Source organism: Apodemus sylvaticus, chromosome 18 (assembly GCF_947179515.1).
Source record: "Apodemus sylvaticus chromosome 18, mApoSyl1.1, whole genome shotgun sequence".
NCBI lineage: Eukaryota > Metazoa > Chordata > Mammalia > Rodentia > Muridae > Apodemus > Apodemus sylvaticus.
Window position 1 is genome coordinate 35,043,200 of NC_067489.1, and position 24,828 is coordinate 35,068,027.

The following is a 24,828-nucleotide window of genomic DNA, read 5'->3' on the forward strand; positions in this document are numbered from 1 at the left end:
GGTGAATATCCTTTCCCAATTTGATGGTTGCCGTTTTGTCCTTTTTTTTTTTTTTGTATTAGATATATTCTTTATTTACATTTCAAATGATTTCTCCTTTCCTGATTCCCCCCCAGAAAATCCCATAAGCCATCACCCCACCCCACCCCCCCAATTCCCCAATCACCCCTTTCCTGCTTCCTTCTCCTGGTATTCCCCTACACTGTGGCACCAAGCCTTTCCAGGACCAAGGGCCTCTCCTTCCTTTGATGTCCAACAAGACCATCCTCTGCTGCCTATTCACCTGGAACCATGGGTAACTTCATGTGTACTCTTCAGTTGATGGTGTTGTCCCTGGGAGCTCTGGGAGTACTGAGTGGCTCATATTGTTGTTCCTCCTATGGGGCTGCAGACCCCTTCAGGTTCCTGGGTCCTTTCTTTTTTTTTTTTTAATTTTTTTTTATTATTCGATATAATTTATTTACATTTTAAATGATTTCCCCTTTTCTAGCCCCCCCACTCCCCGAAAGTCCCGCAAGCCCACTTCTCTTCCCCTGTCCTCCCACCCACCCCTTCCCACTTCCCCGTTCTGGTTTTGCTGAATACTGTTTCACTGAGTCTTTCCAGAACCAGGGGCCACTCCTCATTTCTTCTTGTACCTTATTTGATGTGTGGATTATGTTTTGGGTATTCCAGTTTTCTAGGTTAATATCCACTTATTAGTGAGTGCATACCATGATTCACCTTTTGAGTCTGGGTTACCTCACTTAGTATGATATTCTCTAGCTCCATCCATTTGCCTAAGAATTTCATGAATTCATTGTTTCTAATGGCTGAATAGTACTCCATTGTGTAGATATACCACATTTTTTGCATCCACTCTTCTGTTGAGGGATACCTGGGTTCTTTCCAGCATCTGGCAATTACAAATAGGGCTGCTATGAACATAGTAGAACATGTATCCTTATTACATGGTGGGGAGTCTTCTGGGTATATGCCCAGGAGTGGTATAGCAGGATCTTCTGGAAGTAAGGTGCCCAGTTTTCGGAGGAACCGCCAGACTGATTTCCAGAGTGGTTGTACCAATTTGCAACCCCACCAGCAGTGGAGGAGTGTTCCTCTTTCTCCACACCCTCTCCAACACCTGCTGTCTCCTGAATTTTTCATCTTAGCCATTCTGACTGGTGTAAGATGAAATCTTAGGGTTGTTTTGATTTGCATTTCCCTAATGACTAATGAAGTTGAGCATTTTTTAAGATGCTTCTCCGCCATCCGAATTTCTTCAGGTGAGAATTCCTTGTTTAACTCTGTACCCCATTTTTTAATAGGGTTGTTCAGTTTTCTGGAGTCTAACTTCTTGAGTTCTTTATATATATTGGATATTAGCCCTCTATCTGATGTAGGATTGGTGAAGATCTTTTCCCAATTTGTTGGTTGCCGATTTGTCCTCTTGATGGTGTCCTTTGCCTTACAGAAACTTTGTAATTTTATGAGGTCCCATTTGTCAATTCTTGCTCTTAGAGCATACGCTATTGGTGTTCTGTTCAGAAACTTTCTCCCTGTACCAATGTCCTCAAGGGTCTTCCCCAGTTTCTTTTCTATTAGCTTCAGAGTGTCTGGCTTTATGTGGAGGTCCTTGATCCATTTGGATTTGAGCTTAGTACAAGGAGACAAGGATGGATCAATTCGCATTCTTCTGCATGCTGCCCTCCAGTTGAACCAGCACCATTTGTTGAAAAGGCTATCTTTTTTCCATTGGATGTTTTCAGCCTCTTTGTCGAGGATCAAGTGGCCATAGGTGTGTGGGTTCATTTCTGGATCTTCAATCCTGTTTCATTGATCCTCCTGCCTGTCACTGTACCAATACCATGCAGTTTTTAACACTATTGCTCTGTAGTATTGCTTGAGGTCAGGGATACTGATTCCCCCAGATTTCCCTTTGTTGCTGAGAATAGTTTTAGCTATTCTGGGTTTTTTGTTGTTCCAGATGAATTTGATAATTGCTCTTTCTAACTCTGTGAAGAATTGAGTTGGGATTTTGATGGGTATTGCATTGAATCTGTATAGTGCTTTTGACAAAATGGCCATTTTAACTATATTGATTCTACCGATCCATGAGCATGGGAGGTTTTCTCATTTTTTGAGGTCTTCTTCCATTTCCTTCTTCAGAGTCTTGAAGTTCTTGTCATACAGATCTTTCACATGTTTGGGAAGAGTCACCCCAAGATACTTTATACTGTTTGTGGCTATTGTGAAGGGGGTCATTTCCCTAATTTCTTTCTCAGCCTGCTTATCCTTTGAGTATAGGAAGGCCACTGATTTGCTTGAGTTGATTTTATAACCTGCCACTTTGCTGAAGTTGTTTATCAGCTGTAGGAGCTCTCTAGTGGAGTTCTTTGGGTCACTTAGGTAGACGATCATGTCTTCTGCAAATAATGATAGTTTGACTTCTTCCTTTCCAATTTGTATCCCTTTGACCTCCTTATGTTGTCGAATTGCCCGAGCTAGTACCTCAAGTACAATATTGAAAAGATAAGGAGAAAGGGGGCAGCCTTCTCTGGTCCCTGATTTCAGTGGGATTGCTTCAAGTTTCTCTCCATTTAGTTTGATGCTGGCTACCGGTTTGCTGTATATTGCTTTTACTATGTTTAGGTATGGGCCTTGAATTCCTGTTCTCTCCAAGACTTTAAGCATGAAGGGATGCTGAATTTTGTCAAATGCTTTTTCAGCATCCAATGAAATGACCATGTGGTTTTGTTCTTTGAGTTTGTTTATGTAGTGAATTATATTGATGGATTTCCGTATATTGAACCAACCCTGCATTCCCGGGATAAAGCCTACTTGATCATGGTGGATGATCGTTTTGATTTGTTCTTGGATTCGGTTGGCAAGAATTTTATTGAGTATTTTTGCATCGATGTTCATAAGGGAAATTGGTCTGAAGTTCTCTTTCTTTGTTGGATCTTTGTGTGGCTTTGGTATCAGCGTAATTGTGGCTTCGTAGAAGGAATTGGGTAGTGTTCCTTCTGTTTCTATTTTGTGGAATAGTTTGAAGAGTATTGGTGTTAACTCTTCTTTGAAGGTCTGGTAGAATTCTGCACTGAAGCCATCTGGTCCTGTGCTTTTTTTGGTTGGAAGACTTTCTATGACTCCTTCTATTTCTTTAGGCATTATGGGACTGTTTAGATGTTCTAGTTGGTCCTGATTTAATTTTGGTATTTGGTATCTGTCAAGGAAATTGTCCATTTCCTCCAGATTCTCCAGTTGTGTTGAGTATAGGCTCTTGTAGTAGGATCTGATGATTTTTTGGATTTCCTCAGTTTCCGTTGTTATATCTCCCTTTTCATTTCTAAGTTTGTTAATTTGGATACTTTCTCTGTGCCCTTTGGTCATTCTGGCTAAGGGTTTATCTATCTTGTTGATTTTCTCAAAGAACCAGCTCCTGGTATTGTTGAATTTTTGTATGGTTCTCTTTGTTTCTACTTGATTGATTTCGGCCCTGAGTTTGATGATTTCCTGCCTTCTACTCCTCCTGGGCGAAATAGCTTCTTTTTGTTCTAGGGCTTTCAGGTGTGTCCTTAAGCTGGTAATGTATGCTCTCTCCATTTTCTTTTTGGAGGCACTCAGGGCTATGAGTTTTCCTCTTAGCACTGCTTTCATTGTGTCCCATAGATTTGGGTATGTTGTGTTTTCATTTTCATTGTGTTCTAAAAAGTCTTTAATTTCTTTCTTTATTTCTTCCTTGACCAAGGTATCATTGAGTAGAGTATTGTTCAGTTTCCACGTGTATGTGGGCTTTCTGTTGTTTCTTTTGCTATTGAAGACCACTTTTACTCCATAGTGATCAGATAGGAGGCAAGGGATTAGTTCGATCTTCTTTTATTTGTTGAGGTCTGTCTTGTGACCAATTATATGGTCGATTTTGGAGAAGGTACCATGAGGTGCTGAGAAAAAGGTATATTCTTTTGTTTTAGGATAGAATGTTCTATATATATCTGTTAAATCTAATTGGTCCAAAGCTTCAATTAGTTTCATTGTGTCCCTGTTTAGTTTCTGTTTTCCTGATCAGTCCATTGAGGAAAGTGCAGTGTTGAAGTCACCCACAATTATTGTGTTAGGTGCAATGTGTGCTTTTAGTTTTAATAAAGTTTCTTTTACGAAAGAGGGTGCCCTTGCATTTGGGGCATAGATGTTCAGGATTGAGAGTTCTTCTTTTTGTATTTTTCCTTTGACCAGCAAGAAGTGTCCCTCAGGGTCTCTTTTGATGACTTTGGGTTGAAAGTCAATTTTATCTGATATCAAAATGGCTACTCCAGCTTGTTTCCTGAGACCATTTGCTTGTAAAATTGTCTTCCAGCCTTTTACTCTAAGGTAGTGTTTGTCTTTGACCCTGAGGTGTGTTTCCTGTAAGCAGCAAAATGTAGGGTCCTGTTTACGTATCCATTCAGTTAGTCTGTGTCTTTTTATTGGGGCATTAAGTCCATTGATGTTAAGAGATATTAAGGAATAGTGATTGTTACTTCCTATCATTTTGGATGTTATTTTTTAAATTTGAATGCTTAACTTCTTTTGGGTTTGATGAAAGGTTACTATCTTGCTTTTTCTAGGGTGAAGTTTCCCTCCTTGTATTGGTGTTGTCCTCCTATTATCCTTTTTAGGGCCGGGTTTGTCGATAGATATTGGGTAAACTTGTTTTTGTCATGAAATATCTTAGTTTCTCCATCTATGGTGATTGAGAGTTTTGCTGGATATAGTAGTTTTGGTTGGCATTTGTGTTCTCTTAGAGTCTGCATGAGATCTGCCCAGGACCTTCTAGCCTTCATAGTCTCAGGTGAAAAGTCTGCTGTGATTCTGATAGGTCTTCCTTTATATGTCACTTGGCCTTTTTCTCTTACTGCCTTTAGTATTCTTTCTTTGTTTAGAACACTTGGTGTTTTGATTATTATGTGACGGGAAGTATTTCTGTTCTGGTCCAGTCTGTTTGGAGTTCTGTAGGCTTCTTGTATATTCATGGGCATCTCTCTCTTTAGGTTAGGGAAGTTTTCTTCCATAATTTTATTGAAGATGTTTGCTGGCCCTTTAAGTTGTAAATCTTCACTCTCATCTATGCCTATAATCCTTAGGTTTGGTCTTCTCATTGTGTCCTGGATTTCCTGGATATTTTGGGTTACAAGCTTTTTGCATTTTGCATTTTCTTTAACTGTTGAGTCCATGGTTTCTATGGAATCTTCAGCATCTGAGATTCTTTCTTCTATCTCTTGTATTCTGTTGTTGATATTTGCATCTCTGTCCCCTGATTTCTTCCCAAGGCTTTCTATCTCCAAAGTTGTCTCCCTTTGAGTTTTCTTAGTTGTTTCTACTTCTGATTTTAGATCCTGGATGGTTTTGCTTAGCTCCTTCACTTGCATGTTTGTGTTTTCCTGTAATTCTTTAAGAGATTTTTGTGTTTCGTCTTTCATGACCTCAGCCTGTTGACCAAAGTTCTCCTGTATTTCTTTAAGAGATTTTTGTGTTTCGTCTTTCATGACCTCAGCCTGTTGACCAAAGTTCTCCTGTATTTCTTTAAGTGTTTTTTGCATTTCCTCCTTGTTGGCTTTTGTATTCTCCTGGATTTCTTTCAATGATTTTTGTGTTTCCCTTGCAAGGGCTTCTAACTTTTGATCCATTTTCTCCTGAATTTCTTTATGTATGTCCTTCATGTGTTCCTGTACCAGCATCATGACCAGTGATTTTAAATCCAAATCTTGTTTTACTGGTGTGATGGGGTATCCAGGACATGTTGGTAGAGGAGAATTGGGTTCAGATGTTGCCATATTGCCTTGATTTCTGTTAGTGACGTTCTTGCGTTTGCCTTTTGCCATCTAGTTCTCACTGGTGTTAGTTTATCTTGTCAGTGCTGGACTCACCAGTGCAAGCTGCCCCTTCCCAGTTGGCCTCTGGTGCACAGCTTACCTCCTGCACTGCTTGTAGACAGTGTGCTGCTGCCCAGGCTGTTCCGATCCCAAAGCAGGCACCCGATGGCTCCCGCTGGGGCCCGCTGGATTCACTGGAGCACACTGACTTCTCCCAGCTGGCCGCCAGGAAGCCCAGCTAGCCACTTGCAGGACTTGAAGATGTGATGCTGCCGCCCAGACTGATCTGGATCCGGAAGTGGAGAGAGTAGAGCTGAGTGCTTCTGCCTGAGGCCTTGCCCCAGATTGTGTCTGTGGACCAGATGGAGCCTGTGTGCACCCCCAGGGAGTGCTGAAGGTGTAAGCTACTGTGACCTCCCCTGTGTTCCGCTCACTCCGCTGGGCAGCCGATCTGCCAACAGGGCTGTCGCACACAAGGTTAGCCTGGCCGCCCAGTCCCTGAGTCCAGGCAAAAGCCTGGGAGGCCAAGGTCCGAGCAAAGTTCCCCTAGGGCTATGACTGTTAATTGGGTCCACCAGGTGACTAGGATGGTGGGCGTGCGCGCCAGCGCTCCCTGAAAGCGCTGGGAGAGTCTGCTTTGCTAACAATCACCTGGGCGGGTTGACTCACAGATGGCCCACCGAGCCGCCCAGTTCTTGGGGTCAGTCCTGTGCCTTTTGGGGCCTGGACCCCCGCTTTGTTAGCCTTAGGCTATGCCTGTTACAGGTCTGCCCGCCAGAGCTCTCGGCAAAATGGCGGGGGCGCGCACGCAGGCCTGGCCAAAAAACCTCCTGGCTGGGTTGGCACCCCGATGGCCCCCCGACCTGCCCAGGGCCTGGGTGCAGGCCAACGCCCGTCGGGCTCAGACCACCGCGGTGTTGGCCTCGGATTATGTTTGTGTACCTCAGTCTGTCCGATCCCTGGAGTACGGAACCAAGATGGATGCACCTCTCCTGACTGGTGGGAGGCCGAGTTCTGAAGTGGCCTCCGTGCAGGAAAGGCGCTGCACAACTGCAGCTGCTTGCTGCCCGGCTGGTCAGCGAAGGTCAGTGGTCGTGGGCGCAGGGCCTAACTGTTCCCTGTGACGCCTTGGTTCCACTGCTGATGGCCCTTCAGCTGGAGCAGCCACTGCTGCCGCCGCCGCCGCCCGCAGTTTTGTCCTTTTAACAGTGTCCTTAATAGCCAGAAGCTGGAAAGAACCCAGATGCCCCTCAAAGGAAGAATGGATACAGAAAATGTGGTGTATTTACACAATGGAATACTACTCAGCAATTAGAAACAATGAATTCACAAAATTTTTAGGCAAATGGTTTGATCTAGAAAATATCATCCTAAGTGAGGTAACCCAATCACAAAAGAATACACATGGAATGCAATCTCTGATAAGTGGATATTAATTAGCCCAGAAGCTCTGAATACCCAAGACACAAATTGCATAAGAAATGACTCCCATGAAGAAGTATGGAGAGGGTCCTGATCCTGGAAAGGATTGATCTAGCATGGGAAGGGAATATAAAGACAGAGAAAAAGGAGGGAGGTGATTGGAGAAGCGATGGAGAGAAGAAGGTTTATGGGACATATGGGGAGGGGGGATCCGGGAAAGGGGAAATTATTTGGGATGTAAACAAAGAATATAGACAATAAAAATATTTAAAAAAATAAAATAAAATTAAAGAGAAGCCAAAAAAGACTAATCTTTAAAAAAAATAAAATAGTAATACAATTAGAAATAAGCACTTTTTTGTGTTCATATGATGTGCTCTTAGATTTCTTTTACTCATCTAAAAGTGTGCTACCATTCATATATACTTATTTTGTTCTCCATTAACTGAATTTCCAAACAAGTTTCTATTAAAGAAAATACCCAAGACTGTAAATTCAATTACAGAAATATAATTCAAATAATATAAATTGAAACAAGAGATATAAGTGTTCAGGGTTCTCCTTTTAAACTTTTCAAAACCTGAATGTCAGTGATTTTCTTTGAGTTTCTTAAATTAAGCCTCCTAATTTCTAATCCCATCATCTTGCTCTTGAATATAATAGGCATCTGTTTCCACTTACAACTTTTCCAGAATGATTAATTAATATAAACCAATTCATATCAACTTAACTAATATTAATGAGTTAATTAAACAATTAATAATTATCAAAATCAACAACCCATTAATCACTTAAAAGTCACAGGTAGCATGAAACCTGAGAGGATTTCTTTTCAATTTTGGTCTATTCTCTAAGATTTTAATAGCTTATTTCATAGAAAATATCCATTCCTATTAATTTACTCAGGATGATTCCAATATATCTAAGTCATATGCAAAATGCTTCAGTGACAAAACCCATAAATTTCCTATGTGAGAGTAATATGTAACCTTCTACTTTCTCTCTGTCCTACACCATCTGTAGTCAATTAAATGATTCCCAGGTGTTCACGGTAATTGCTTTAACACTAGATTGCATGTCACTCTATGGGTCTTTAAATATTTATTATAAAACCCTCATCTACATTTTTATCCATTCATCTAGGAATAAAACATGCTGATGTTTAGTAGTGACACACGAAATGTTAATTGGACTAGTTGAAATATTCTGTGGATTAAGTTTCAATTAAAATATTTTTAAGTGCCAAAAGTAGCAGAAAAATAGGCTCTCTAGGATGCTGACTTTGTTACCTTTATATTCTTAATTTTAAAATTCTGCATTTTTGAAAATACGTCTATGATGCGTGGAGAAGAGAATGTCATTTTTGTTAGGAACTCTAAATAATGAGGCATGTATAGTCAGAAGGTTCATTGAACAAATTTCTCATGCTAGAAGTAGAGATACCTTTTTACTTTTAATATAGTGGAGGACATCCATAGAGGCAGTCTACCAAAATATAGATATTTTGTCTGTAAGGACTGCTTAGGGTTTTGGCTAAGTATGCAGAATCATTTATATGGAGACCTATTGAAAATTTCAATCACTATCATATACATAATACATACCATAATCCAAGGAACATTCTATATCTGCTGTAGGAAGTGTATACATGTATTGTGTGCATGGAGGCCAGGAGACTTGCTTCCAGAGTCTGGGAGTCACATGGAGAATTTACCTGGCTAAATACCATTGCTAAACTACAGTCTCTTTAAAACTAGAAATTGCTTTCTGGAACATCTTTATATATAGGATTTATCATATGAATTTTTTTCTAATATTATAATTAGTGATAAATCTTTCTATAGCCACATGGTTACCACTTTCATTGAGCTTATACCTTGAACCTCTATACCTAGTGAGTTGTTATTCCTGTCTTCTGGCTTTGGGTTTCATCTCAAGTGTCCCTGGACAGACAAGGTAAGTACCTCTAGTCCTCTGAACCAGCCAAAGTCAACTCTGCTGTAAGAGTTGACTACCACCATAATAATAATATTTATATTTATTCCTCCAAGCATAAACAGGAAGACAGACACACATGCAAAAGAAAAGAAGAAATAAGGAAGGAAGAAAATCTTAGTAAATAGAAATATTACTTTTTATAATATTTTGCAAATGGTATATAGTTATTTTCATTAATGTAGAATCAAGCCTATTAAGATACTCATGATTAAATCACACAATAATTACAGATAATAACTGAGAATGAGGAGATTGACTGAAATTAGGGTTTTAATGCAACTTTTTACGCCACTGATCTTATTAATTTGAAATTAATAATACAGAACATCACTAAATAATCCTTGACACTAACACTAGCAGTGGCCAGAAGCTAATTCATTGTGAATGCATTTTTCCAAATTGATTGAAAATTAAATAATGAGAAGAATAGTAAAATGTCAGATGCTATGTGTAGCACAGGATTGTGTTTAAGTACACTTTAAAAGTAAATATTAAGAACGACATTCCTGTTTTTATTCCCAAATATCTTTATTGTTTCACTCAAATAGTGCAATAGGCCTGGAATGCCAGAACTTATCACTATACCTAATACAAATAGACATTCACGGTCTTTAATAGTCACCAAGGAAATTCAAGTAAGAGGGGGCTACCTAATAAGTTCTACATATTGAAATTCTCTGCTTTTGTATCCTTCTATTTGTATCCTTCTATTTGTACCCTTCATGTGTATACTGGACAAAGTTAAATGAGGATGAAAAACAAGTTACCTTTATCCTTTCTTTTATGATTGTTACTCTTAATGCACCATTTGGCAAGAATCTGCTGAGATAGACGTTTGGTCATGTCTATGGGAAATTACTGGGATTACAATTATTAAGGTGGCACTGTTTCCTAAGAAGGCACTGGACTCCATGGAGAGACAGCAGAGAAGTCAGACCTGGAATCAATACAATGCATTTACCGAGCTTGTTTCTGAACACAGTTGTGACATGACCAGCTGCTTCACAATGTGGCTGCCTTGACAACCCTGAAATGCCAAGCCAACTTTGATTTCCATTGAGTTACATTTCTAGGGTTATTTTATCATAGCACTTGGAAAAGAAATGAAGAATGTTTTATAGAAATATTTTGATAGTATAAGTATTAAATGTGTATTATAAAAGATTCTGCAGTATAAAAATGAAACATTCATTTTTGACACCTAAATTTTATTAGCTAAGTTGTATTAAAGAGCAACCATTAGCTGAAATGAAAGTTTCTATATTTAAAGTAACTCTAACTGTACTTACATTAAAGATGGTGTCATTATAAAAATCAAAGTTAACTCTCTTCATGATGTTTCAAGATATATGGCATTATTGGGTATTTTCTTTATTTACATTTCAATGTTATCTCCTTTCCTGGTTTTCCCAGCTCCCAGAAACCCTCTATCTCCTCCCTCCTCCTCCTGCTTCTATGTAGGTGTTCCTCCACCCACCCTCTCACCCACTCCCACTTCACCACCCTCGATTCCTCTACACTGGGGTATCTATCGAGCCTTCATAAGAACAAGGACCTCTCTTCCTATTGATGCCTGAAAAGGCCATCATCTGCTACATATGCAGTTGGAGTCACGTGTACTCCTTGGTTGGTGACTTGGTCCCTGGGAGCTCTGGGACGTCTGGTTGGTTGATATTGTTGTTCTTCCTATGGGGTTACAGACCCCTTCAGCTCCTAAAGTCCTTTCTTTAACTCCACCATTGGGGACCCCACACTCAGTAAAATGATTGGCTGTGAGCATACAACTCTGTATTTGTAAGGCTCTTGCAGGGCCTCTCAGGAGACAGCTACATCAGGCTCCTTTAAGCAAACATTTCTTGGCATCCATTATAGTGTCTGAGTTTGGTAACTGTATATGGGATGGATCCCCAGGTGGGGCAGTCTCTAGATGGCCATGTCTTCAGTATCTGCTCTACACTTTGTCTCCATATTTGCTCCTATGAGTATTTGTTCCCATCTTTAAGAAGAACTGAAGCACCCACACTCTGGTATTCCTTCTTCTTGAGCTTCAGGGAGTCTATGAGTAGTATCTTGGGTATTCTGAACTTTGGGGCTAATGTCCACTTATTGGTAATTGCATAACATGTGTGTTCTTTTGTGATTGGGTTACCTCACTCAGGATGATATTTTCTAGTTCCATGCATTTGCCTAAGAATTTGATGAATTCATAGTTTTTAATAGCTGAGTAGTACTCTGCTGTATATATTTTTGTTTGTGAGATTATATTATGATTACATATTTTTTCTTACTTTTCCTCTCTTTAAAGTCTCCTTTGGAAGGTTTCTTGCTCTTTTAAATTCATTATCTCTTTTTTCATTAGTTGTTACACGCATATATGTATATGTACATATTAGTGAACCCCATTGCTGAACCATTGTATTGGCTGGTTTTGTGTGTCAGCTTGACACAGGCTGGAGTTATCACAGAGAAAGGCACTTCAGTTGGGGAAGAGCCTCTATGAGTGCCATCTTTGGAGCATTTTCTCAATTAGTGATCAAGGGGGAGTATCTTGGGTATTCTGAATATAGAAATATTCTATGTGGGTGGTTCCATCCCTGGGCTGGTATTCTTGGGTTCTATAAGAGAGCAGGCTGAGTAAGTCAGGGGAAGCAAGTCAGTAAGGAACATCCCTCCATGGCCTCTGCATCAGCTCCTGCTTCCTGACCTGCTTGAGTTCCAGTACTGACTTCCTTTGGTTATGGACAGCAATGTAGAAGTATGCCGGGCAGTAGTGGCACACGCCTTTAATCCCAGCACTTGGGAGGCAAAGGCAGGCAGATTTCTGAGTTTGAGCCAGCCTTGTCGACAGAGTGAGTTCCAGGACAGCCAGGGCTACACAGAGAAACCCTGTCTCAAAAAAAAATCTATAAAATATAAGCAAAGAAACAATGTAGAAATATAAGCTGAATAAACCCTTTCCTCCCCAACTTGCTTCTTGATCATGATGTTTGTGCAAAAACAGAAACCCTGACTAAGACAATCATCAAATTTTCTATTAAAACTGAAATTTATAATTGTATTACGCTCCCACAAGAAATGACATTTAGTCTATATAATACATTATCGTGCTTTCCTAAGAGTATCAAATGCATTTTACAAAGATAGTAGAGAGCTTAATCTACATTATTTGCAAGAAAATTATGAATAATATTATCAGGATAATATGATCATATTATATCTAAAACCACACACTATTTCTTTCCTATACAAAAATAAGTGCTTTGATAACAAATTATAAATCAATTTATACCAATTAACTACAATTGATTAATTACAATTGATTACAATTATAAATCAAAGAATAGAAAATGTTGACCCAAGACTCGTTTAAGAAGGCTCTTGCTTTTTTCTTCAAGGAATCTGAACTCTGGGGATGTTGCCATCTCTTTAAAAGTCTCAATAACAATTTCACTTCCTTTTTTTAGATTTATTTTAAGAAGAGAAATTTGGAAGAAGAAACTTAAGTTCCTTTATCTCCTCCAAACTTTGAATGGTCAGGACAAATCACAATTATAGATATGATGAGCAAACTCTGATAATAAAAAGACTACTTAAGATAAATCTGTATCTTTATAAGTTCACAAAAATATTTGTCAAGTTAAATTTTTACCCAAAGTTTTAAAAAAGTTAGATTAAGTATATCTAAAGCATGCTTTAGTCCTTCTTAGAAGGGGGAACAAAATACTCACTTTTGGTTTAATATCTATAAAAAATTTGCTATAAATAAGATGAATCCATAAATTCCATCTGAGATAGGGAATAGTGTTTTGAAGTATTCTGAGGTTTGTAGTGAAGTAAAGTCCTAGAATAATAATAATTAGTAAGACTTGATTTATATCATTTTGTTTTCCTTCTATTAAACTGTGATGTGCTTATGTAATTGAGACACCTGATAGCAGAAATACTGAAGTATTTAGAAGTGGAAATTCTAGTGGATTGAGTGGTGTGATTCCTGTTGGAGGTCAGCAGCCTACAAGGTCATAGTTGGTACTAGACTGGAGTGATAAAATGTTCAGAAAAAAAAACACTGAAGAAAAACCCTTCAGAAACAATAAATGAAATTATTCCGTATCAAAGTCCTTTTAGTACAATAAGAGTATGGTGGCCTTGGCATGTTCCTCCTCAGATGGTATCTCATCATCACTGATATATTATAAGGGTATTTCCTAGTAGACCTCTAGATAGCACTATAATTGAATTGTAGTAAAATCATATTATTAGACCAGATGTTAGTAAAAGGACTGATAAGACTACTGTTAATGGCCATGGGCTTGGTTTACTATGTGATATGCATGGATTTGGTGGGTCATTACGTGTTACCATGTATTAAATATAGGATAGGCTTACTAATAGCGTAAATACATAAGTTTGAATTAGGGCTTCAGCAAATTCTAGAACTGTAAATAGAAATAAAATGATAAATGTAATAGTAGTGGTTGATGGACTGATATTTATTAGTACTAAGGTGGCTCCTCCAATTAAGTATATTAATATGTGGCCTGCAGTGATATTAGCCATTAATCAGACTGCTAGTGCTATGGGTTGAATAGATATGCTAATTGTTTCAATAATGATTAGTATAGGAAATTAGTGAAATAGAAATTTCTTGTAGAAGGAAATAAGCTAGGGAACCTTTTAGTATATGTCGGAATCCTAAGATTACAGCTCCTGCTCATAGTGGAATTGCTATACTTAGGTTTATAGATAGTTGAGTGGTGGGTGTAAATGTATGTGTAAGAAGTCCTAGTAGCTGTGTAGATCCAATAAATGGATCTACAATTATTAGTGTTCAAGTCCTTTTGGTGTATGAATTGAATTAGTATTATTTGTTTAATAATAAATTTAATTAGTCAGTGTTGAAATGAATGAAGACTATTGCTGATTAAGCGTTCCGATGATGGAAAAGGATTGATGGAAATATAATGATGGTTACAACAATTTGTACACTTATATCTATAGGGGTAATGAAAGAGGCAAATAGATTTTTGTTCATCTTGATTCTCAAGGGTATTTTGTTTTTAGTGTTGTTAGAATTTTTGGTGATGGGGATGCTGTAAAAGCTGTGAGGAAAATTTTATTTGAAATAAAATAAATGGAGTGATTCTTTATGAAACAATAGTAATAAATCATGTGGATGTTTCTAGTTGTGGCATGTCACTATGGAGATTTAAGGTCTCTAAATTAAATGATAAACACTCTAAGCTTCACAATAAATTTAAATTATTGAAGCTGATCAATTTTCAAAATATTTTAGTGGTGCTATTTTAAGTATAATGGGCATAAAACTATGATTAGATCTGCAAAATTCAGAGCATTTGGCCATAAAATAATCCTGGGTGTTTGATGTTACTGTGGATTGGTTTAGGTATCTTGGAATTGCATCAGGTTTTAATCCTACCGAGGGTAGAACTCATGAATGAAGTACATCTTTAGATGAAATTAATATACAAATTGGGAGTTCTATTGGTAGTATAGCTCAATTGTCAACTTCTAGGATTGAAGTTCACCTAGTTTTAGATTATTTGCTCGAATCGTATAAGAATCAAAGCATAAGTCTTCATAGTCGGTATGCTCATAGCTTCAATATTATTGATGACCCATGTTGATACATGGTTGTTAATTTCATCTATTATGTATAAGATTTGTAGGGAAGGGAGGGTGATTAGGAAAAGGATAACAGCTGGAAAAATAGTTTAAATTGTTTCTACTTCTTGGATGTCTGTTGTTTTTGTATGTGTTGATTTTGTTGTTAATATAAGTGAAATAATGTAAAGTACTACGGAGCTACTGAGAAACACAATTATAAATGTGTGGTCATGAAAATTGATTAGTTTTTCTACAATAGGAGATGTAGTACCTTGTATGCCTAATTGAAAGGGATAAACCATGCAATATATATATATATATATATATATATATATATATATATATATATATATATATATATATTTAAGTCTATAATTTAACCATGACAATATTATATAATTATTTTACTAATATCTCATTGAGAAAGACATAGAGACTGTGAGATTGGCTTGAAACCAGTTTTAGGGGGTTTAATTCCTTCCTTTCTTATTTAACTTTTATATAGGAAGGTTCTTTGAATGTGTGATAAGGTAGTAGACAGTCATGTAGTCATTCTAAGTTTGTTGAGGAATAGGAAACTGACAATACTTCTTGTTTGGAGGTGAAGGCTTCTCAGATCATAAAAATCATTACAAGTTAATGAAATAAATGATCCTATAGACGAGATTGTGTTTCGTGTAGTGTAGACATCTGGGTAGTCAGAGTAGTGTTAAGGTATTCCTGAGAGACCTAGGAAATGTTGAGGGAAGAATGTTATATTGACTCCTACAAATAAAATGGCAAAATGAGCTTTTGCTCATGTGCCATCTAGAGTATAACCTGAAAATAGTGGGAATCAGTGAACAATCCAGGTATGATAGCAAATACTGCTCCTATAAACAAGACATAGTGAAAATGAGGTACTATATAATATGTGTCATGAAGTACAATATCAAGCGAGGAGTTTGATAAGACGGTCCAGTCAGCTCACCAACTGTAAATAGGAAAAATAAAACCTAGGTCTCATAGTATCACTGGTGATCATTTAATATTAGCACCATGCAATGTTGCAAGTCATCTAAATACTTTTATACCTGTTGGAACTGTGATAATTATGATAGCGGATCAAAAGTAAGCTGGTGTATCTACTTCTAAGCCCACTGTAAACATGTGATATGCTCATACAATAAATCCTAAGAAACCAATAGATATTATAGCTCATACTATTCCTATGTATCCAAATGGTTCTTTTTTTCCACGAGTCATAAGTAACTCCATGTGAGACAATTCCAAATCCTGGGAGAATAAGAATGTCGACTTCTGGGTGTCTGAAAAATCAAAGTAGATGTTGATAAAGGGTAGGATCTCTGCCTCCTGCAGGATCAAAAAAAATGTTAAATTAAGATTATTGTCTGAGCCGGGCGGTGGTGGTGCACACCTGTAATCCCAGCACTCTGAGAGGCAGAGGCAGGCAGATTTCTGAGTTCGAGGCCAGCCTGGTATTCAGAATGAGTTCCAGGACAGCCAGGGCTATACAGAGAAACCCTATCTTGAAAAAACCAAATCCAAAAAAAAAAAAAAGATTATCATCTGTTAATAGCATTGTAATTCATGCAGCTAATACTTGAAGTGCACGTAGAAGCAGGACAGCTGTGATTAGTACAGATCAGATGAATAATGGTGCTTGATATTGAGTTATAGCTGGTGGTTTTATATTAATAAATATTAATAATAGTAGTAATAAAATTAATAGCTCCTAAAATAGATGATACACAGCTAAGTGTAGGGAGAAAATTGTTAAATCTTCTGATGCTCCAGCGTGAGCTAAGTTTCCAGCTAGAGGTGGATACACTGTTCGCCCTGCTCCTGCTTCTACTATTGATGATGCTAGGAGGAGAAGAAATGATGGGGGAAGAAGCCAAAAACATTTATTCATAGGAATGCTGTACCAGGGGCTCTAATTATTAGTGGTACAAGTCAATTTATAAAGCCTCCAATTATTATTGGTATTACGATACAGAAAATTATAACAAATGCGTGGGCAGGAACAATAACATTATAAAGTTGGTCATCTTCTAGAAGTGTACCTGGCTGTCCTAATTGAGCTTGCATTATAATGATTAGTGCTGCTCCTACTATTCATGCTCAAGCTCCAAAGAGTAGATATAGGGCACCAATATCTTTCTTTTTCTTTTTTTCTTTTTTTTTATTCGATATAATTTATTTACATTTCAAATGATTTCCCCTTTTCTAGGCCCCCCACTCCCCGAAAGTCTCGTAAGCCCCCTTCTCTTCCCCTGTCCTCCCATCCACCCCTTCCCACTTCCCCGTTCTGGTTTTGCTGAATACTGTTTCACTGAGTCTTTCCAGAACCAGGGGCCACTCCTCCTTTCTTCTTGTACCTCATTTGATGTGTGGATTATGTTTTGGGTATTCCAGTTTTCTAGGTTAATAACCACTTATTAGTGAGTGCATACCATGATTCACCTTTTGAGTCTGGGTTACCTCACTTAGTATGATATTCTCTAGCTCCATCCATTTGCCTAAGAATTTCATGAATTCATTGTTTCCAATGGCTGAATAGTACTCCATTGTGTAGATATACCACATTTTTTGCATCCACTCTTCTGTTGAGGGATACCTGGGTTCTTTCCAGCATCTGGCAATTATAAATAGGGCTGCTATGAACATAGTAGAACATGTATCCTTATTACATGGTGGGGAGTCTTCTGGGTATATGCCCAGGAGTGGTATAGCAGGATCTTCTGGAAGTGAGGGGGCACCAATATCTTTAAGATTGGTTGAAAATGGTAAACAATTTATGAACATAGGTAATATGGCTGAGTAAGAATTAGACTGTAAATCTAAACACAGGAGTTAAGTCCTCTTTTTACCAAGCTTTAAGTTGTTAGTCATGTCAAATAGCAAATTCAAAGGAGTAGAGAAAAACTATAGTAAGGCTTGTCCTGCCCTTTTCCTGATGCGTGGAAGAAGTAGATTGAAGCCAAAATGGGGTATTTTGCTGTTAATTAATTTTTTTTTGTAGGCTTTACTCCTGCCAATCTAGTTAAAGTCTTAGCTTAATTAAATCAATTGATTTACATTCAATAGATGTAGGATATAGTCATACAGTCCTTAACAGAAGTTAAACTTGCTTGCTTTCTTAGGGCTTTGAAGGCTCTTGGACTACTAAATCCTAAACTTCTATATGATTATTTGAAGTGAAAGTGGGAGAGTATAATTGTTAGAGGAGGAAAAATAAAACTGTATTTATGTTTTTTTGTGATGTGTTAGTATTTTAGAATTATTGTTTTTTGGGAATATTGTAAGTGAGGTTGAATATATTAAATGGATATAAAAGAATAAGTTTAATAATGCTATTACGGCTATTAAACCAAAATATGGAGACAGTGTAGAGCAGAAACTGAAGTAAAGGCCATCCAGATACTGCATCACCTAGGGATCCATCCCATATATGGTTACCAAACTGAGAAACTGTTGCAGATGCCAAGAAGTGCTTTCTGACAGGAGCCTGATATTGCTGCCTCTTGAGACGTCCTGCCAGAGCCTGACAAATACAGAGGCAGATGCGCACAGCCAACCATTGGACTGAGCACAGGGTCCCCAATGGAGGAGTTAGAGAAAAAACTGAAGGAGCTGAAGGGGTTTAAAACCCACAGAAAAAACAACAATATCAACCAACTAGACCCACCAGAGCTCCCAGGGACTAAACCACCAATCAAAGAGTACACATGGCTCCGGCCGCATATGTAGCAGAGTATGGCCTTGTTGGGCATCAATGGGAGGAGAGGCCCTTGGTCCTGTGAAGTCTTGATGCCCCGATGTAGGAGAATGCCAGGGGATGAGATGGGAGTGGGTAGGCGAGATAGGGGAGGAAAGATGTTATAGGGGGTTTCTAGGGACAGGGGTGTAAACAGGAAAGTGGATAGCATTTGAAATGTAAATAAATAAAATATTCAATAAAAAGCATGTATATCTATACATATATTTATACATTCCAGTATAAGAATATGGCATTTCCTATGCATTTTTGGAAAGGGAATATTTTGGTTTTTATTTCAAATGTAGAAAAATAGTGTTAGAATTAGCATACATATATGTCATATCTCTGGATTATATTACAGGTCTCTTTTTACATGAACTAAGAAAGAAAGTTGGCTTATAATAAAGAAGAAATACTCAAAGTAAACTAGCTTCTGCTTTCTTCATAGCTCTTTAACAGCATTTGAAACATTTGAAGGACATAATGGAAAAATATCTACTAATGAGGTAACTTTTCTAATACATTAGAGTAAGAAAATCTGGAAGAAAACTATTTAATATCTGTTTACTGTTCATTTTCATTAGCAATCAAGTTATGTTAGGTAACCTTAGATTTACAGAATAACTATGTGCTTATTTGGAGGTATTATGTTTTAATAGTAACAAGTATTGTCATATCTATGAACTATAATCAATGCCATACCACTAAGCAAAAACTGAATGGAAAGGAAAAAAAGGAGGAAAGAGGATTTAAAGTGTTACCTATGTCAACAATCTTTTGCTAAAAACAAAACTTAACACAGAATAGAGTGCAATAATGAATTCATCTCTAATGAATATAGGATGGAAAGTTATCTTTCCAAGGTTGAGATTTTAATATATGGTATGTAAAATGTCTGTGATAGATACTTGGCAACAGTCATGATGTACCCCATTTACCTTAACTACCATGAAAAAGATGATGTAATAGAAAGTCATCATGGAACTGTTCACAGAATATCAGCGCATTGTATTACAAGCCATTATATTTACAATCACCACCACCATAATTATGACACATTCAACATAGAACTATGACCTCACTTTTAAGGACACCAAAGACACTTCCATTTTTCCTTAAAGCATTCAAATTCAGTGTCATGCATATTTTAGAAAAGGGTAAACTTGATCTCCAAGAGTGGTAAGTTGTTTTCTTAGAGTTCACTGAAGAACTCTAAGAAATGGTTGATATCCAGATACATTTTGACTTCTAATATGTTTTTATCTAAGAAAAGATATTACAGTGCAGTCCTTGCTGACCACGAATTCACTATGTAAAGAGGGGTGGCCTGAAACTCAAAGATATCTGCTTGCTTTAACCGCCCAAGTGATGGGATTAAGAAGGTGTCTCAACACACCTATAGCTAATGTGATTTTGATTTTTTTTATTGACAATTACAAACGAATCGAAAAATATGGGACTCAACAACAGTGGACCTAAATTTCTAGTTTTTACTATCAGTTTTCTTACTTTAGATGTATTTCTAATCACAGAAACAATTGGCTTTTACGCATTCATTAAAGTTAAACTACTTTTCCATCTCCTTTTTTCTCTTTTGTCTCACTTGAATAGTATTAATATTACATTGATAGAGTCTTCTAGAATGGCTAAAATGCAAGCAAAATATATCCTTTATATCTCATGCATAAAATGAAATGCAGCTAACATTTGTCTATACACCCTGTAATCAAACTGCTCTTTGTGCTGCAGGCAGGAATTAGGGAACTATTACTGGACAGTGTATTTTTGCAATATAGTCTCTGTGATTTTAGCTTGTCTGCTGATAGATCTACTAAGAACTACTTCAGCTATGGTGAACTGAATCTGAAATAAGATCCTATTTTACTATAGGTACTTAACTAAGAGTAAATTTTGTCATGGAAAACCTCCCAGTTATTCATGCCAACTTACACTATTCTGAAACAGTTCCAAATTGCTATTGAAATTAACGGTGAGAGCTGGAGGATTCTGGAACACTCATGCATACATACAAATATTTCATTCCTGAAAGTTTAGTAAGTTTACTTTAGCCCCCATTTTATAAAAAAGTAACATATTTTATGACAAAATATGTAGTTTGATAACTAATAGATAGCTTCTGAGAAACTAAACCTTTTAGTTTAATTAAAGCATAAAATTTATCAATGTATCTTATATTTCCACAAAGGATATTCACACAATTACCATTTCTAGTTACGCATGACACGTAAGTGATACCATATTTGTAAAATTCAATTAGTCATAATGAAAACATACATTTTTAAGAATTAGTATTAATTTAGCGCTAAAAACAGTAATTCATTCCTCAAACTTGAAAATTGATCCTTTGCACTGTATATATACCATACATATTTAAAAAGGTGTAGATAAATCCTTTAAGGCAGAAAATAGGGTCAATGGGGTCAAACATGAGTCAGCAAATGACAGTATCCTGTAATTGTATCACAGACCATATATATATATATATATATACATATTATATCAACATATTTTACCATTATATGAATATTAAATATATATAATTTGCATAGTTACAAATGACTTTTATTTTGCCTTTTTCTTTATTAAAAATTGAGTAAGATATTTACGCATGGTGTTTTGGTAAATGTCCATAGTTAACATACATTTGAAAACAGACAAATCAAATAGGACTAAGGATGTGTCTTGGTAGAGTGTTTGCTAGTTTGCAGGAAGTCTCTGGGTCAATCCATATTATTGAACTGTGTACAGTATAAGCACAGCTTCTGGGAGGTGCAGTCAAGAGGATCAGAAGATTAAGGTTATCCTCAGCTACATAATCAGTTTGAGGACAGTCTATTCTACAAGACATTCTATTTTAGAAAACAACAGGAAAAAGCAAACAAAATACTAGTATGGTTTTCTTTAATTTGTATTTCAATTACTAAATCCTTCATACAAAATCTCAACAAAAAGCTTTGTCAGAATTTGAAAGTCCTGACACTTACTAAAATAAAATTGTGTGTGTGTGTGTGTGTGTGTGTGTGTATGTGTGTGTGTGTTTGTGTGTATGTGTGTCTTGGCAGAAAATTACTCTCCTAAAGTAAAACATACATAGACATCATGTTGTTACATCAGGTATATCACCTCGTGTGTTTTCTAAATACATTTTGACATACCCTGAAAATACTAAATACTTTAGGGAAAACTGATATATTTTTAAATTTAGGGATAATAATTACCATTGCCAGTGTAATGTAATCCCATTATAACATACTGACTAATAACTACTCAGTTTTGTAAATCATAATTAACTTGGGGCCACATTAGATCATGTGCAAGTCAGCTGGGCTGAAATGACAGATCTGCCTGTGTGTTATTGAAGTAACTCAGCTACATAGATTTCAACTTGACCACAGACGATAAAAGACAGAATGAGCAAACTTTACCTCCAAACACTCACCGACTGTCAGCTGTCCAGTGAGCTGCCCCATGTGGTTTCTTGCATTCACTGTTACATTTCTGTCAGACTGTAAGACCAATGGACTGTCCTAAGAAATATGTATGAAACAAAAACAATCAAACAAAAGCACAACTATAGACAGAACACGTGAACTCACTCTGTGCCTGTTATCTCAGTTTATCTCAATCAATCATTAGGCAATTGCATTAACATTTGGTTGAACTGGATAAAAAGATAGTGTCTTGAAATAATTTAAAGTAGAATGGAATGCTTCTATGTTTATACCCAGGCATTAACCACATGACAACAACTCATGGCTCTTAAACAGCATATAGAAAGAATCCTTTTTGAGATATGTGAGTTTCCTGGCACAGATACTTCATCTAGTTTCAATGGGGAATTGAATGGGGAATGTCTAGGCAAATTTCAGACTTCATTATTAAATAATATTTCCTCAAATCTATCTATTCTGATCACTGTGAATACAGTTTGATTCAACTAATAAATTTTCTATCCACATAGAAAATATAATAAAGCAGTTATCACATGTACAGTTTATTTGTCTTGTGTTGTATAGTCATCCTTATCTTCTTAGAGTTTACAGAATGTTGTCCAAACATGACAAAGTATGGCAATCAGGTTTACACAGCTGTACATCCATTATTTCTCCTAGAGCAAACAGTATTTGCTCTGTGTTGATTAAGTTAAAAAGCCTATATAACTAATGAATGCATTCTTTACGACTTTCTTCATCTTTCCAATGTGAGAATGCTCTGTGAATTGCCCAGTGGCTGAGGCAAGGAAGTTTAAGTTGTTCATGTTGAGTTCCTAAAGCTTTTTTTCTTTTTCTTTCTTTATTTTCTCTTTGTGGTTACATTAGATGTGTTTAATTAGATGCCTAGAGGGCAGGGTTGTGTTAAAAAATATCCCATTCAGGGCTGAGCAGTCCAATGTTTCTCATTTTCTACTCATTGCCCAGTTCTGAGACTATTAATTACTGTTTACCTGGGCAAGAAGCCACTCTGATGAGTGTTGAGTGATAGACATCTATGTGTGTAGTAATATGTCATCAGGTGTCATTTTTTTGCCATGTTTTATTAGAAGAAAATAGTATTGTGTGTTCTATAGGGCTCATAACCTTTGTCACGTCCAGTTTGTGGCCTCACCAATAGTATGAATTCTAATGCATAAAGTGGACCATAAGTCCAAAAGAAATGTTTTTTTTAATTTCCTTATCACTCTTGCAACTATTATGCCAATAAGCATAGAAGTGGTTATTGTAGCTTTCAGTGTTCATGATTTGTTGAGCTTGATGATTAATTTTCTCCTATGATAGGGTGTATAGCATCTTAAATCACTATGAATATTACCTATTAGGAGTGAAGCTAGATTTCTCCATTTTCTATACCATAAGAAGGTGATGTCTTTAGCAATCAACCAGAGTTTACTATTAAGATGTGGAGGAGAGTCATAATATTAGCTATATCTTGTAGAATTTTGGAAGTTCATGGGATTCCTTTTGCCAATTTACCAAAATATATAACCCATTCCTCATACTGGGGATTGTGTTTGATAACATACAATACCTAGTTGGGGACATTGTCTCCCGTCCTTTTATGTGAAGTACGACTCTATATGAAGCTTCTAGAATAGTGGCTTCAATATGGATTTTTGAAAGATATTTACTGTTAGTTATCCTTCCTCATATTCTATCTTATAATTTTCCATCCAGCGCCCTTTAATATTACTGTTCTAATTTCAACTACATCCCTTCATAGTACTATATTCTATATCCCCTTTCTTGGAAGAACCTTTCCCCTCTGGTCCCTTACTAGCTACCTGGACGAAAGAAAACAAATAACCCAATTTTAAATTGAGGTGTATAATTAAATAAATATTTTGCATTATGAGATTATTTGCTTTCCTTTGAATTCCTAGACATTTAAAACGAACAGACATGACTATAAGCATAATGAAATGCATAACATGCTGGTGTGTTTGTGATGCGCTGTGAAAGCATTGTAAGAATTATTGTTGTATGAAAGTTCCTAAAACCGATGGAAAGCAGTTTTAAGAGGCAAGAGTCAATAGGCACTTCCTCTTATCTAATACAGGAATAGAACTGTTAGGACTGCAGGTTTAATCATTGTGCATTTTTGTTAACAACTTGTCAGTTCACATTGCCTTCACCATAGGGATCCTATTGAAGTTCTATCCATGGCTCAGCTCCACTCTACTTATTCCACTAAATTTCCTCTCAGAATTAAAGTTTTATATCCAGATTAAATTTTTACTCTGGTAGCAGCAGCAATCTTTGTACTCACTAAAACTATAAACAGAGCTATCAGAGGTGATGAGCAGTTCTCTACAATAGGCTCTTGCGAATAAAACTGCATTATTATGCCATTCCAATTTTTAAGTTCTTTTAAGCTAATGAAGTTCCTATGAGTGCAGTATGTTCACTACCAAATCAGAAGGATTTTTTGGTCTATAAATCCATACAATGTTTATTTTGTGGATAGGGCCACTACTAATGTATCTTAGGACCAAAGTATAACCTTTTACATAATATTCACTGTATTACAAATAAATGCATAGGTGATTGAAAAAAACTCATGACAACTCAGTGAGTTATCTAACAGGAAATAGGAAATCATGCAATTCCTTGGAGGTGAGCAGTTGCTAGTAGCTATATATTCCATTGTGCCTCAACATCAAAGTCTACTCTT

At 36.8% G+C, this 24,828-nt stretch overlaps 1 protein-coding gene across 2 annotated transcripts in view; it reads right to left on the reverse strand.

Moving 5' to 3' along the window:
• Sgcz (sarcoglycan zeta) overlaps nucleotides 1–24,828 on the reverse strand; it is a 432,264-nt gene that overhangs the window by 96,813 nt on the left and 310,623 nt on the right. For both annotated transcript variants that reach the window (XM_052162264.1, XM_052162263.1), the window contains exon 3: nucleotides 22,100–22,187. In XM_052162264.1, the coding sequence (XP_052018224.1) occupies nucleotides 22,100–22,187 (88 nt within the window). The remainder of the gene's footprint in view (nucleotides 1–22,099; nucleotides 22,188–24,828) is intronic.